The sequence below is a fragment of the Triticum urartu genome, chromosome 5A (genome assembly GCF_056163025.1).
Source record: "Triticum urartu cultivar PI428250 chromosome 5A, HENAU_Tu73, whole genome shotgun sequence".
Lineage (NCBI taxonomy): Eukaryota > Viridiplantae > Streptophyta > Magnoliopsida > Poales > Poaceae > Triticum > Triticum urartu.
Window position 1 is genome coordinate 53282614 of NC_141877.1, and position 17125 is coordinate 53299738.

Sequence of the window (17125 nt, forward strand, 5' to 3'; positions counted from 1 at the left end):
TACAAGATACGGTGAAACTAGCCGGCGGGTCCGAGTTTGGCTGCGCGAGAGGGACGTGTGCAAAGAGCAGAGGCCGGCATACGAGCCTGACAAAGCTTTTGCAGCCTGCCACTGGGCGATCTCAGGGAGGGAGCGAGGCGCTTTAGAGCAACTCCAACATGGCGATCTATTTTGTTCACGTGTGATCGTTTGGATAGGCGCAGAAACAAAAATTGATCTAACACGCCGATTCAAACGAATGCACATCCGCTTTTCGTTCGCCTGCCGATCCATTTCTGACCTAATTTTAAGCCTCATTTTCGTAGGCGTGGACACAAAACGAACATGCGCGGTGCCCGCCTACTCCTCCTTTTGGCCCGCTAGTCGGTGGCACATTGGCCATCATCTTTTGTTCCAACAGCAAACTCTTGCCCGCCTCCTTCGTCGTCGCCGTCGTCGCCCATTTTTTCGGTGCCTTGCACGCTGACGGTGCCACCTCCCACATTGCCGTCACCTCCCACGTCGCCGCCGGGGCTCCAAAAGCTTCCCACCCCCACCTCCCCGACACAGCCACGACCAGGAAGCTGCCTCGCCATCCAGCCAGCTCCTTCGTCCTGACACTGGCATGCTTGTCGGACGCCGGCACACGCTCGTCGGACGCCGCCACGGCAGCCAGCTGGTCCGAGGGCTGCACGACTCCCTTTGCCGGCCAGCTTCTTCATCGACGCCCGCAAATTGTTCGACAGTTTGCCAAGGTACAAAATGGACTCCGCTGACAAGTTCTTTTTCCATAATTTCCTTTGCGACTCCGACGATTCCTCGTCCGATGATGAGGAGGAGATCTTGGCTGCCGTGTTGGTCCATCACCACCTCAATAGCCAACGGCCGTTCTTCCGTGGCTCCATTCTGGGGCACCTTCCCGCATTGAATTGCAACCGAAAGAGCGGGCATTTCCTTCTTTGGAAGGACTATTTTGACACAACGAACCCGTTGTTCAAATATCAAAAATTCCGGCGCCGTTTCCGTATGAGTAGGCATCTTTTCAACCGTATTAGAGAGGGGGTGGTTGGATACGATGATTATTTCGAGTGCAAAAGAGGATGCCCTTGGAAAGCTTGACTTCTCTTATCAGAAATGCACTGCAGCCGTCCGGATGCTTACGTACGGAGTGTCCAGTGATCTCATTGACGTGTACATCTATATAAACAAGTCTACATGCCTAGACTCCATGTGCAAGTTCTGCAAGGCTGTGATTGTTGTGTTTGGCCCTGAGTACTTGAGAGAGCCGACTCCTCAAGATACAACCCGCTTGTTGGCGATGAGTGCCAGCAGGGGCTTCCCAGGGATGCTTGCAGCATAGACTGCATGCACCGGGAGTGAAAGAATTGCCCTTCTGCTTGGCAAGGGCAGTATAAGGGCCATGTCAGGGCTTGCACTGTCATAATTGAGGCTGTGGCATCACATGATCACTGGATCTGGCACTCTTTCTTCGATATGGCCGGATCGCACAATGATATCAACGTGTTTCAACGCTCGCCGGTGTTTCCAAGGCTTGCCGAATGCGACAACCAACCAGTGAATGTTACCATCAATGACCACGACTACGACAAAGGATACTACCTAGGTGACGGTATCTATCCTCAGTGGACCACCATTGCGAAGACAATCCCCAACCCTGTCGGAGAGAAGAGAAAAAGATTTTCCCAAGAGCAAGAGAGTGCTAGGAAGGACGTCGAGCGTGCCTTTGGTGTTTTGCAATCTTGATGGGGCATTATTCGGTATCCTGTTAGGACTTGGAGCACGAAGAAGCTGTGGGAGGTGATGACTATTTGTGCAATCATGCACAACATGATAGTAGAAGATGAGCGTCCGGAATGTATCTACGATCAAGGATTTTAGTTTCAGAGGTTGAATGTTGTGCCTGAGCATGGAGGAGCAGCAACGTTTGAACAGTTCACCCAATTTCATCATGAAATGCATGATTTAAAAACTCACATGCAGCTGCAAAATGATTTAGTCGGGCATATGTGGGCTCATGTTGACAACCAATAGATGTATCCTTTTTATTTGGTTTGTAAAACTATGTGAGAACAATTTAATTTATATTCGGGCTTGTAAAACTATGTTTTATATTTGGTTGTGAAAACTATGCTCTCATATGAAACTATATATTTGCTTGTGAAATATGCAAAGTGTTCATTCAAAATCACTACCACACTGAGCCCCTATGCCGACGGTCCAGGCCGTCGGCATAGCCCTGATACCCGTCGGCATAGGCCTATGCCGACGGGGGCCGTCGGCATAAGGCCGTCGGCAACATATGCGTCGGCTTACCCCAGGTCCCCGTCGGCATAGAATGGCCGTCGGCATAGATGCCTATGCCGACGGCGTCCGTACATCTATGCCGACGGCTAGGGCCGTCGGCAATGCTTCGCGCCTAACGGTGATTGCTGTTGCCGCCGTCAAGTGTTGCCCATACAAGAGACGCCACGTGGCAGGGCTATGCCGACGGATGAGCCGTAGGCATAGCTTCAAACCTATGCCTACAACTAAGCCGTAGGCATAGCCCTGCCACATGGCGCATTCTGGTAGCTCCTGGTGCAGGCTATGCCGACGGCTTAGCCGTAGGCATAGATGCAAAACTATGCCGACGGCTTAGCCGTAGGCATACACACCACATGGCAGCTTCTGGTATCACGAGAGCCATCTATGCCTACGGCATTGCCATCGGCATACTTGCTCACCAGAATGAAAAAAAAAGATTAGCCAAAAAGGCTAGCTATTTACAAATGCTTATACAGACATGATTCAACAACCATGGATTTGCAAACACAGACCATAGAATATTTTTTATGTACATAACATTCCCATTCTAAGACTCCACAGCAGCATTAGAGGAGGCCAAGGGGCATTGGTGGGGGAGACAAGGCTGCAACGATGGAGGTGGCATATAGTCAGTATAACAAACCGAAGATCCTACATATGAGGATGAATATGTAATCTATACACTGAATTTACCAAAAGAAACCCGCCTAGAACAGGGGCATCCAACTAAAAAGGCAGAAAATTATTGCCTTTCATGAAGATGCTCCAGTTTTGGTTGTATCTATCAAGCATGAGTTGTTCAAGGCAAGCTCCAAAGAGAAAGAAATTGAGCTCCAAAGAGAAAGGAATTGGTCTCTGATTGTGACTGATGATACTTACTCATATAAATTTTCAGTCAAAGTAAAACCAAAAAATTGATGCATATAAACTGAACCAGAGTGTTGTGCTGCTGATTCATATGTATATACAGAAGATGCAAGTGTCATTGAGTTGGTTTTAGTCAAAGTAAAAACAAATTGACATATACAAAACTAAATGAAAGTGGTGTTGACTCATGTGCATGTACTGATTGAGGTGCCATCCAGTTGGTTTCAGTCAAAGTTCAACCAAAAAATTGACACATACAAACTGAAGAGAAGTGTGGTGCTGACTCATATGTATATACAGAAGATGCAAGTTTCATCGAGTTGGTTTTAGTCAAAGTAAAAACAAAAGGACACATACAAAACTAAACCAAGGTGGTGTTTGATTCATGTGCATGTACAAATTGAGGTGCCATCCAGTTGGTTTCAGTCAAAGTTCAACCAAAAAAAATGACACATACAAACTGAAGAGAAGTGTGGTGCTGATTCATATCTATGTATGTACAGGAGATGCAAGTGCCACCAAGATAGATAGTTTCAGTCAAAGTAAAAAAAACAATTGGACACATACAAACTGAAGCAAACCGTCATGCTTTTTCATGTGTACATACAAAAGATGCAAGTGCTATCCAGAATTTGGATATAGGTAGTACGCTCATGTGGTGAATTTTGTGAATCTATACTCTGCATCTACCAAAAAGACCGCTCCCCTCACATGCAAATATAATTCAGTCCAATGGCTTTCTTCTCCCCTCACATGCATAAGACAAGAGCAGACCATGTAAACAGGCGGATCAGACCTTCACCTTGGGAGGGAAGCGAGTGCTACCTGTTGTCGTGCCGTCGTCGAGATCGGGTGGTCCTCCTTGAGCAAGACAAGGTTGTTCCTCCCCTACACTCCAATGGCCATCTTCTCCAAGGACATCTACAAGGGCAGAACACACCATTAATGCAAGTGCCACCAAGATAGTTTCAGTCAAAGTTAAAGCAAATGTAAACATGCAAACTGAACCAAACCGAGGTGCATATTCATATGTGTGTGTATGTAGAGATGCAAGTGCCATCTGAATTTTGGGGAACCAAAGCGTGGTTGTTGTTGTTGCTAAACGAGGAGCAAGTTGTTTTAGCAACAGCACATACTAGTAATTAGCTAGGACCATTATTATTGCACAACCATTCGAGGACGGTGGCAGACACATCAACTCACAAGGCTCTACTGGAGAAACAAAATAATAGGATATGTGATGCTATCAATCTTAGCACAAGAAGAAAAAAACACAGCCACTCCGATAGAATGGATGGATGCACCATGCACAATCATCGGTTCCATCATTGCAGCACTAGTTGAGCAACAAATCAAATATAACAGTAGTTCCATTGGTTCATCCAACAAGTTAACAAAAGTTTACTTCCCACTACTAATTTTGCAACTTGTCATAATAAAGAAAACAGAGCTTGACATCACAGCAACAAATAAATAATGACCCGCTGTACTACATATATCTGTAAAGGACTTCTTGAGAGATGATATTATTACCAATGAAGAAAAATTAAGATCAAGGCTCCAGTACATAAGCGGTACCTACCTGTGCATCAAAGAAGAGATGGATAATCAATTTATATGTAGGTAATACCAAACAAAGGATCAGATTTAAGTTCATTCAAATTGATGCATATGTGGGTTGGCAGAAACAAAAAAATAATATATATAAATAGAACAAAGGATCAAATTTAAGTTCATTCAAATTGATGCATATGTGGCTTGGCAGAAACAAAAAAAGAATATATATAAATAGATCTACAGATATGAACAAAATGGCAAATGTGAAAGAAAATAGCGCAGATAAAATGTTGATTGTTTTGGAAGATCCAAAGGTACATATGATCAATTAATCATAACTGGGAATCTGAACATATTAATGCGAAATAGTAACTGACTATAGCAAATGAAATTGAGATAGAAAAAATTGCTACCTAGAGTCCTTGACTCAACCGAGAGATCTATGGGAACCAAAATTTTACATGCAATTTATCCATGTTCAGGTAATACAAAATATGCAGAGTAATTAAATTGTGTAGTAGATAGCCCATATATAAAACTAAAGGTAGAAACTGGAGTAATGAAACATATCTGGATTGATGTGCAAATGCTATAGCGACTTACATGCTTGGATTTAATAATTATGATGAAGCAGATTAGTGTGATGCATATGCATGTTCGTCAGAACAGATCTAGGGGAAACAACAAAGTAACCTGCACTTCCACTAATTTATTAATCACATGCTCTTTGACTAACCATCCAAAAAATATAGATCAAGGATGATACTGCCAGCCACCTGCGGGGAGTAAGAATGAGTAGTTTCTGCTAATTAGAGGACAAACTAAAAAAAGCTAACTAGAGATTTCCTCTCTCTGTGTGTGTACATTGTGCTCTGGCCGGTGGGGGAATGATAAAAAAGCAACTAATGCTATGTATGTTAGTTTGTCCATCAGGATAGATCAAACTAGCTACCGGTGAAGGATATATCCAGCTTCGTGACTTAAGAGAACCACAACTAGGTTGCTTCGGCAAGGAGTGGGTTTGGCTCAGCGTTGCGTCGACTTTCATCACCTTGTACTCCACCTCGCTCATCATCTCCGTTCGAGTTGTAGCAGCAAAATTAACCAATCCCTATTGGTACTATCTAACTAAAGAACCAGGATTCTAAACTCATCTTCTCTCTCTGTTTGGTACTAACTAGACAAATAAATAAACAAAGGACTTGTTCATACAAATCCCTCTAGAATTCCTTCACACAAGAGGATTTGCATCACATATTCCTCTACTTAGCAGCAGCAGTAGTGAGCAGAGGAAGGAGGCGGAGGAGATGGAGGTGCTACCTGCCGAGGTGGGCCGTCGTGGCCGTGCTTGAGCTAGGCAGCCCGCCTCCTCGAGCAGGACAGAGCCGCCAGCTAGGTGCGCCAGTAGGAAGGACGGCACCCTCCTACCGTCGTCGTCGTCCAGACCGTGCCAAGGTGACCTGCAGCAAGGGAAGGAAAGGAGAAGGTGAGGTGGGGAGGGTGGATCCGGGCGAGGAAAGAGGGGAAGGACATACCTGCGACACGCCGGTAATGGATCCGTCGAGCTCTGGCCTCGCCGTCGCCGGATCTGGCTGATCCTGGCGATGTTAGGGGTGGCGGCCGAAACCCTAGCTAGCCACGGGGACGGTGGAGGGCGGGAGCGCCGATTCTGGATGGAGGGGGAGGTGGAGCGGACCTAGGGGAGCTCGGGGGTGTGCTGCGCGCCGCAGAGCTCGCCGGAACTGGCCGGCGTGGGTGGTGGCGGCAGCGAGGGAGAGAGGCTCGTGGGGGAGAGAGGAGTCGCGAGAGACAGAGAGGTTCGTGGGGAGAGAGCGAGGTAGGGGTTGGGTGGGCTCTTTTTTCTTTTTCTTTTTTCTCCTTTTCTCTAGATGGATGGATGGATGGTCGTGGGGTGGACAGCCAAATGGATAGATGGATGGATATGCGCCACGTCATCGGTCCGTGGCACAAAGTTTCCACCAATAGAAACGAAGCTCATACAATTGTGTTTTCCCTTTGTTTTTCTTCTAATTTTTTCTACCCTCTTGCACCGACCGTCGACGATCCATGAGGGAAGAGGAGGGCGGCGAGGAGGAGATGGTCTGGTGAGGTGGGGAGGGAATGGATCGGGGAATGGTGCGTTCGGTATGACGACTATGAGTCCGGACGGGGACCTACGCACAGTCGCACGGAACATCTCTTCGGCTTTCCCCGTCACCGTCGACGATGACACGTGCGACGTCCCTCACCATCGAACGACAACACCAAAGGAGGGACAGGCCCCACCACCGGGGGGCGAATGTACCTTGGCGGCATGCCGGATCCAGCCGTTAAAATCGACCAAAAGTCATACGATGCCGGAAATTCTTGGGACCTGGCACGGTGTCGTCATATGGACCTTGTAGGCTATGATGAAAGTTTTAGCGTGTTTCGTAGAAGTCTGACCGGAGGTCGCTTGTAAACTGCACCATCTCCGAGGTAGTATCTGGCTATCGAGAGAGAACGTGTCCAGTTTATGAAGGAAGTGCGTTGCCCGTTGCTCCGTTGACCTCGAAACTGCTCGTGCTCTCAAAGGGGGCAACTGCATGACACATGTCAGTACATGGCATTTTTCGGGCCCGTCTGCAATATTTGAGACATTTACTGCATCCGTAGGGTTTCAATGCGGGAATTGCATATCTGCACGGCGCCACCTGAAATGATGTCCAGAAATGGTTTGTCAAATCATATATGATGTCTTTGCGGTATGTGTAGGCCTAGTACAACCCAAGGAGAGGCATGCCCCACCACCGGGAGGCGAATGTACCTCCGCGCCATGCCGGATCCAGCTGTTAAAATCGACCGAAAATCATACGATGCTGGAAATCCTTGGGACCTGGCACGGTGTCATCATATGGCCCTTGTAGGGTACGGTGAAAGTTTTAACACGTTTCGCAGAAGCCTGACCGGAAGTCGCTTGAAACTGCACCATCTCGGAGGTAGTATCTAGCTATCGAGAGAGAATGTGTCTGGTTCTCGTGCTCTCAAAGGGGGCCATTGCATGACACGTGCCAGTACATGGCATTTTTCGAGCCCACCTGCAATATTTGACACATTTACTGCATCCGTAGGGTTTAAACGCGGGAAATTGCAGATCTGCACGGCAGCCACCTAAAATGATGTCCAGAAGTGGTTTGTCAAATCATATATGATGTCTTTGCGGTATGTGTAGGCCTAGTGCAACCAAAGGAGGGGCAGGCCCCACCACTGTAGGGTGAATGTACCTCAACGGCATGCCGAATCTAGCCGTTAAAATCCACGGGAAATCATATGATGCCAGAAATCCTCGAGGCATGGCATGGTGTAGTCATATGGCCCTTGTAGGGTGTGGTAAAAGTTTGAGCATGTTTCACAGAAGCCTGACTAGAGGCCGCTTGTAAACTACACCATCTCCAAGGTAGTATCTAGTTATCGAGAGAGAATGTGTCCGGTTTTGTGAAGGGGGTCACACTCCAGAGCTGCATGACGGCTGTTTGCACCTGACACCACACTTCTAGACATGTAAGAGGACCCAACGCAAGATTTGGTGGCATAGCTAGCCCCCGAAGGCCCCTGACCACACTCATAGACACGCGAAGAACAATCCATAGTGGGTTTTTTTCACATACTCTTGCATCTTTAAAAAATTTAAGAAATTGCCACACCTATTATATCACATGTGTCTACACTGTGTAAAAATTTCATGAATTGATCACACTCCGAGTGTTTAGAAATATTTCATGCAACGCCAAAACCGCAAAACCGCAGAGGGATTACTTCGATTTCATTGCCATCCGTTAGGGGGGGCACACACTGGAGCCGCGTATTGCCTCTTCATACATGCCACCACACCTTAAGACGTGTATGAGGACCCGGGGCAATGCTCTGGTGGCATTGCTACCCCCCAAAAGGCCCCGACCGGCGTAACCCTGGACCAGTTGACTCGGAGATCTACGCCACTGGATAAAAAAACCATATAAAATTTGTCAAAATCGATCCAAGTATCAATAACCCTGGTCAACTGGTCCAATGTACCCCCAAAAGTATAAGGACCTATATGCAAAAGTACACGAGGTCACATTTCTAACATACTCAAAAACAAAAACAAAATGTATATTCATAATCTATGGAAAATTCTACCCCAAGTCGACGTATAATTTGTGTATGTTTAACTTTTTAGAAAAGTTAGATTTAAATTATTCAAATTTTAACTTTTAAAAAATAATAATAATTTAAAATAAAAAACAGATGATATCTATGACTACGGCCATGCCGTAGGCATAGTTTTCGGGGCTACCAGGAGGCGCCACGTGGCAGGGCTATGCCTATGGCCTTGCCGTAGGCATAGATGGAAAACTATGCCTACGGCTTTGCCGTCGGCATAGCTCTACCACGTGGTAGCTCCTAGTAAAAAAAACAGATGATATTTATGCCGACGACCGCCGTTAGGGCCGTCGGCATAGACTTGACGGTGTCAGCCCGCCGTCTGTCCCCGGGCCACCTCTATGCCGACGGCCTATCTATGCCTACGGCTGCCGTAGGCATAGATCGATGTATGCCGACGGCCTTACTATGCCTACGGCTGCCGTAGGCATAGATGGAGCTATGCCGACGGATTTTCTATGCCGACGGTGTTCGCCAGGCCGTCGGCATAGCTCCATCTATGCCTACGGCAGCCGTCGGCATAGATAAGGCCGTAGGCATATAAGGTTATTCTGGTAGTGAATAGAGGCTAGCTGGCCACGTCGACAAATATGGGTTGACGTGTAGACGCACTACCAACTCAAATAAAAAAAGAACATACATCAAGCAAGCGGTCAACACATACAGGTAAAAAACGGACAAATGCTTGGAGTTGCTCTATTAGGTTTACTTTTATCGGCCGGCCGCCCAGATGGACTGTACTGTATAGAGGCGCTCGCTTGTTGTGTAGAATAGAGCCATCACCCGCCCAGACAAGATATAATCTTGACCGTTGGCCATCAAAACAGCGCGAGCAAAAAAGGCAGAAACGCGTACGGCACCAATAGTAGATTATTAGCAAATGAAGTGGATCGAGCCGCCGGTGCTTAGATCTCTGCCATGGCTCCCAGCTGCTGCAAGCTTCTTTGCGCCTCCTCCCGGCTGCTCTTTGCAGTGTCTCTCCTCGCCGTCGCCACCCACGCCGCACGCCCAAATCCCGTCAGAATCGCCGTCTACTGGGGCCAGGGCGGCGGGGACAGCACCCTCAACGAGACATGCAGCACGGGCCTCTACAGCCATGTGAACATCGCCTTCCTCTCCGACTTCGGCGGCGGCCGAGCCCCGGTCCTCAATCTTGCCGGGCACTGCGATCCCACCTCCGGTGGCTGCGCCGCTCTAGCCGCGGACATCGCGTCCTGCCAGTCCCAAGGCGTGAAGGTGCTTCTCAGCATCGGCGGCGGAATAGGCTCCTACGGTCTCTCCAATGAAACCGATGCGCAGAACCTGGCCGCATACCTCTGGAACAACTTCCTCGGCGGAAGCCCCAGCTCCAGCCCGCTCGGCGGCGCCAAGCTGGACGGCATCGACTTTTCCATCGCCACTGGCAGGGACGACTACTACGACGAACTCGCCAAGAACTTGAAGACGATGTACAACTCTTCGGACCTAGCAAGGGCAGGCAACAAGACGCACATGCTCACCGCCGCGCCGCAGTGCCCGTACCCAGACAAGTTCCTCGCCCCGGCGCTCAAGACAGGGCTGTTCGACCACGTGTGGGTGCAGTTCTACAACAACCCGCCGTGCGACTACGCCAGCGGCACCCTGCAGAGCGCGTGGAACACGTGGACGGCGGCGCTGCCGTCGGCGTCCGTGTTCCTTGGACTGCCGGCGTCGCCCGATGACGCGGCTAGAGGGTACATAGACGTGGAGACACTCGCGTCGCAGGTGCTCCCGATGGCGAGGAGCGCGGCCAACTACGGCGGGGTTATGCTGTGGAGCCGCCGCCACGACGAGCGAACCGGATACAGTGCTAAGTTACAGGACAGAGCGAACAACACCGTCGGTACGCAACGATCTTGCACTTTTCTAGTATTTGGAATGGCATGAGATATACGTATATTGCCAATCACAATAGCAATTATGTTAGTTGTTGAATGCACGTACTAGCTATATTTCTTCAATTCCTTCCCACCAATTTGCAGGGGGCGGGCCAGTTGGATCACCACTGCCACCGGTACCACCGGCACCACCAGTAATAATTGAACGGGGAACTGGTGGCTCATCGTCCAACAGGATCAGAACATGTAAGAGAATTCACGCTTATATTCCACTTAAGCCTAGTGCCCCCCATAAATCTCTGTCGGCTAGGGTTCCACGGCGAGGGTTCTGATACAACACCATTATTGCATGTGGCCATGGGCTTGGGTGGTAAGACCACCGATGAAGGCCGGTGACAGGGACGCCGACTAGCGCCATTACCTTGATGAAGGCATCAAAGATGTTGTTCTCTCCCCCAAATATTGCTCCAAGGGAACTCCTAGGTTTGAGTTCCGCCGGGAAAAAAAAGATGATGTGTCTGTTGCCGTACCCTCTTGGGGGCATCATTTTGGACATGGTTTGGGCTGGAGTGCCATGTTCGTTGTAGTTTGGGCTGCAACCGCCGCTTCCTTGTCTCTATGGTGCCCTCATTAATTTGGGGTGTCTGAATTATGGAGGCGGTGTGTGTGTGTGGTGGTTAGGGGCGTTCCATTGAGGGGATGTTGGCTGGCAGATGGTCGCGACCAAGGCGGTATAGTGACGGCTAGCGGTGTATTGTTTGGGGGGTTGTCCATGCCAGGATTTACCTGACATACAATTGGGACGAATGCAGGGGATCGCCTAAGCATCTCCAATGTGGGATTTCGGCGATACTATTCTCTCTTGCCAGTTGATATACAAGCAATGTCGCACATGCATTGAGGGATGTTCTTCGCTCTGCAAACGGCTCTTAGAGGTTGGGATGCTTCTGTGGTGTGCATGTTTTTCAATTGGTGTGGTTGTGTCAATGTTTAGATCATGTACACCTGCATCATCCTTCTTAAGTCTCCTTTCCCCCCTTAATTTCCTCCATCTAGGCATAGTTTTCGTATTGTATGACTTTGTTCTGTGTTGACCTGATCCTTTGTGTCTATGTGGTTGTGTACAACCTAGTCATGCAGAGGTCGGACGTGTGTGTGCTCATTTTATTTGTATCTTCTTAATGCTACATTATGAATCTATAAAATGACCCACTTATAAAAAGAAATAAGTTCTAGATTGGTGTATATACTGACGTAAAGTAACATGAAAACAAAGTTAATACTCCCTCCATTCCATAATGTAGTGCGTATAAATTTTTTTGGAAAGTCAAAACTCACTAATTTTGTCCAAGTTTGTGGAGAAAAATATTTACATCCACAATGCCAAATATATATCATTAGTTTCATCATCAGACGTAGTTTCATATTTTATATATTTGACATGGTAGATATAAGTAGTTTTCATTATAAACTTGGTCAAAATTTGCAAAGTTTGACTTTCCAAAAAATCTATACGCACTATATTATGAAACAAAGGGAGTATTATTTAGCAACTAATGGACTAATAACCCCACAAATAAGTGATGGTATCTTGCAAGTACTGACCTTTTTTATCAAATACATGTCAACCTAGAATATAGTTTCAAAGTTCTCACCTTGAGGTAGACAAAGGTGAAAGCCTATTGCAAATGTGATTATCCATTGGCAAATAAAACTTGTTTAGTTGTAGGATCCAAGAGAATCTCGTTCAGAATTCATAAATGTAATTTGGGTCTTTTGTTATAACTCCTGACCGATTGTTGGCTTTGCTAGTTCAAAGTTGGGCTCTTCACGTGTCTTCGTTCTAAAAAAAATGCATGTTTGCCACGATCAAGGGATATAGTATGCCAAATGTATATGGATGTCTATGATTGCAAATAATTCACCTACGTGGTTGAATCATTCTTTGAACATTTCCTTTTTGACAAGGACTGACCATACCTAGAATACTCCCTCCGAATCAAAATATAAGATGCTTTTTAGGCTAATTTAGCCTAAAAGGGTAGCCTAAAAGGGTCTTATATTTTGGTACAGAGAGAGTATTTTACATGGTCAACCATACCCTTGATGAATGTATGGCTAAGTGCGAATACAGCACGTTACTAACAACTGTAATAACTCCAATCTTCATCGCTTAAAAAATCTTATATGTAGTACTTATTTCGATTCGTGCTGTCTTTTCAGATGTAATAGTCGGCAGCTCAAGTCTAGCTGGCGTATGTCTATTTCTCCCCATATTCTTTCTGTGGAAGAAATACTACGGCAATTTCCCCTGCCAATGGAGGTCAAAGAACACACCAAGGATTGAATCGTTCCTCCAAAAGCAAGGAAATTCACACCCTAAAAGATATACTTATCCGGAAGTGAGAAGGATGACCAGCTCTTTTGCTCACAAGCTTGGCCAAGGTGGCTTTGGAGCTGTCTACAGGGGCAAACTCCCTGATGGCCGTGAGATAGCAGTGAAGATGCTCAAGGACACCCAGGGTGATGGGGAGGAATTCATGAATGAGGTTGCTAGCATTAGTAGAACCTCTCATGTCAATGTTGTCACCCTCTTAGGGTTCTGCTTGCAAGGTTCAAAACGAGCTCTCATCTACGAGTATATGACCAATGGCTCACTTGAGAGGTACACTTTTGGCAGCAACTCTGCTCATGATCCGAACACCCTAAGCTGGGAAAGACTCTTTGACATTGTTCGTGGCATTGCTCGAGGCCTCGAGTACCTTCATCTCGGGTGTAACACTCGCATCATACATTTCGATATCAAGCCTCAAAACATTCTGCTGGATAGAGACTTCTGTCCAAAGATATCTGATTTTGGGTTAGCAAAACTGTGCCGGCAGAAGGATAGTAAAATCTCTATATGTGGAGCAAGAGGAACTGTAGGGTATATAGCACCAGAAGTGTTCTCAAGACAATATGGAGCAGTGAGCAGTAAGTCGGACGTCTACGGTTACGGGATGGTGGTTCTTGAGATGGTTGGAGCAAGGAAACAAACCAGTGTTAGTACGGAAAATAGCACCAGGTATTTTCCTGAGTGGATATACGACAACTTGGATGAGTTCTGTGGCACCGCCGGCGAGATTACCAGTAACGGTGCCACGGAGCTGGTGAGGAAGATGACTCTCATTGGGCTATGGTGCATACAGTTCACACCCACAAATCGGCCAGCTATGAGCGAAGTCCTTGACATGTTGGAAAGCAATATCGAGGACTTGTGTCTTCCACCAAAAGCATGTTGATGTAAAACCAAAGTGGTATAAATTTGAAACTCCTGACTGATTCAATTTCAAACAGAAGGAACGACAGTGGTACCGTACGTACAATAGACTCATTTTCACATCCATGCATGGTTGAGGCGGTACGGTATTTGACCATTTTGATTGTTTGCAATGCTAATTTAACAACTGCAATCCAAAAAAATTCAATTCTCGTAGAATCTTGCTCCTCTAGCATCTGTGCGAGACGATTTCACTATGCTGTGTGCTATCATGTACATTTTCAAATTGGGAATAAGCATATTTTATCAATGTACCATAGAGAACACAAAATGGTCGCCTTCACCCATTATTAAGGCTATGTTTGTAGCACAGTTTTTATGAAGTTTTCAGATAATACAGTGGGTTTTTTAGAGACCAAGGTTTTGAATATTTTGATGTGTTTGGAGCCAATAAAAACTGTAGTTGTATAAACTTTGGTATTGCTGAAACCGTGCTTTTTTTGCTACATTTGAAAAAGTAGTCCTGATCTCCGTTTTCTAAATAGAACGAGAGCAAACTTTGGTAAGAGAGCTATTCACGTTGCTATCTAGGTCGAGATAAGAAAATATGTGTTCGCTGCCTCTGATTTCTCCTCTAGAGATAAGAACATAAATGAGTTGTGAACGAGTATGGGAGGGGGAGGGGGGGGGGGGGGGGGGGGGCTCGGGTGAGCCACCACACCCGACCGACATCCCTCGGTGTCATGCGCGCTGGCGGAGCATGAATGTTGGGACGGCGGTCCTAGGGGTGCTCGGCGGTGGCTACACCGCCACGGCTGTGGGGGGCTGCGTGGTGGCCAGCTGTGGCACCCGTTCATGACAGATCTGGGACACCCTTGCCCAGATATGTTTGTGTTGCGGGTGGTGGCCGCTCGCGCGCTCGCTGGTGGCCCTAGATGACATGGTTTTGCATCGAGGGTGGCTCTCTCCGACGACATTGGGTTGGAGTAGGCCGGTGGCGCGGTAGGCTTGGCATGTCTAGGTGAGGCTCAGACTTGTTGTGGGCGGTGTAGACCGTCGATTCCTTCCAGTCGTTGGCGTGTGCGGCGATGGGTGCCTGGTGGGTGGCCAAGAAAATTAGCATCACAGTTGTTAAATTACCATTGCAAGCAATCAAATTATGAAATACCACCTCAAACATGCATGTGAATTGAGTCTATTGTACTGCCATTGTTTCCTTATGTTTGAACTAAAGGACGCCAATCCCCAGCGGAACGCCAGCTGGGGGCATGGCAGTTTCACGTCTATTGGGTTGTGGGTGGGTTGACATTTTACAAAAGAGGTAAATACATCACTGGTGTTTGAACTTGCCACGAATGTGCGCTTTGGTGCTTGAACTTGTAAAATACATTGAACTGGTTCCATAACTTGGCATGGACGTGCATATACGGTTCAAATCTTGCTTTTATACGTCCATGGCACTGACAAGGCACTCCAGGATGTAAGGGACAAGGCGTGTGGCCTTTTTTGCGAAAAAACCCCTAGAATAATTTTTTCCTTACAAAAAGACCCTTAGAGAGAAACTGATAAACTGAAAAAAAAATTAATCTATTATAATAAAAACTGGTCCAAGGTTTGAACCACACGCGCATATCTACACTTTATAAACATAAAGCTGAACAACATACTTAAAAAGTTATTCCAGCAATATAGTGCCATTGCTTTGAACCTGCAACTAGGGGCTATATAGCAGCCGCACATACCATTATAACCGATGACATAGAATGGTAAAATGATAAATTTAGGTTTATAACATAACCAGCCCGTGTAGATAAAATGGACCACTTTGTGGATCAGTTTTCAATGGGTTTGTTCTTTTTCATTTTATTAAAAAAAATACATAAATTATTATCACGTTACAAACAATATACTTATATTTAAAACAAATTACGTTAAAAAGTTCATATAATTTGATAAAATACCTATGCAGTAATTTAAAAGAAATACTGAAATTATGTATTAAGAATATAATTAATAATTTGAATGTTTGCCTTTTAATAAAATATTAACGTAATTTTAGAAACGTTCATATATTTAAATAAATTCTCATATAATTTTAAAAATTCAAATTTTTAATAAACTATTTGTGTGGTATATCAATGTGTTCATGCCTTAACAAAAAATGGTTTTGTTTTAAAAATTTATATAGTATATATGTTTGTCTGTTTTCTTAAAAAATAATACAAGCCTAGTGCGCCATTAGACTGCGGATCCTCACATGAATAATACTTGAATCATATAAACATTTCAGTCATTCATAAATATTTTCAATTTTATGAATATGTTTTAAAATAACACGTGAATTATTTTTAAAATGACATGAAGTTTTTTTACATTATTTTGAAATTATGTTTGTTATACAGTCATAAAGAGTACTTGTACTTTTGATACATGACAACTCATTGGTTGGAGTGGCATCCATGTTCCGATGTTCGGGTCATAGATCTGGTGCTATATCTGCTGGATTATTAAATTACTTTATTTATTTTGTTCAGCCAAATGTTTATAAAGATTATGAATCATTAAATATCAGCAAATGTGAAGTTGTCCAGTGGCTAGCTGCATGCACTCGACTGGTACGTCGCTTGTTCGATCCAGCGCACCAGTTTTAATTTTTTATTTGTATTATACTCCCAATTTTTATTTTATAATTTGTTAGTTTCTCCCTGAGGGCTTTATTGTAAGAAAATAATTCCAGGGGTTTTCTAAAAAAACCAGGCCACACACCCTTGTCACTGACAGCGGGCCCCATGACATGTTGGTGCGCCTCCTCAACTTCGTGGATGTATACAAACGCCATTTGAACTGTATATGCACGTTCATGCCAAGTTATAGAACGAGTTCAATGTATTTTGTAAGTTGAGACATTAAAGTGCACATCCATGGGAAGTTCAAGCACCATTGTTGTATTTACCTCAAAAAATAATCTGGCAAACGTTCGTCGGTATCAAATCACGACGAACGCCCCCAGAACCATTAGATATGCATCCGATGATTACAGTTTTTTTAAAACGCAATTTAAACAAACTGCTATGGAAGTTTTGTAAAGGGGTAAATACTG

At 45.6% G+C, this 17125-nt stretch overlaps 1 protein-coding gene across 1 annotated transcript; it reads left to right on the forward strand.

Moving 5' to 3' along the window:
• Window positions 1–9828: 9828 nt before the first annotated feature.
• On the forward strand, window positions 9829–14047 carry LOC125506749 (protein SUPPRESSOR OF NPR1-1 CONSTITUTIVE 4-like). The gene is made up of 3 exons (XM_048671475.2): window positions 9829–10771; window positions 10911–11012; window positions 12990–14047. The coding sequence occupies exons 1-3, from the start codon at window positions 9829–9831 to the stop codon at window positions 14045–14047; spliced, it is 2103 nt and encodes a 700-aa protein (XP_048527432.2).
• Window positions 14048–17125: the final 3078 nt, after the last annotated feature.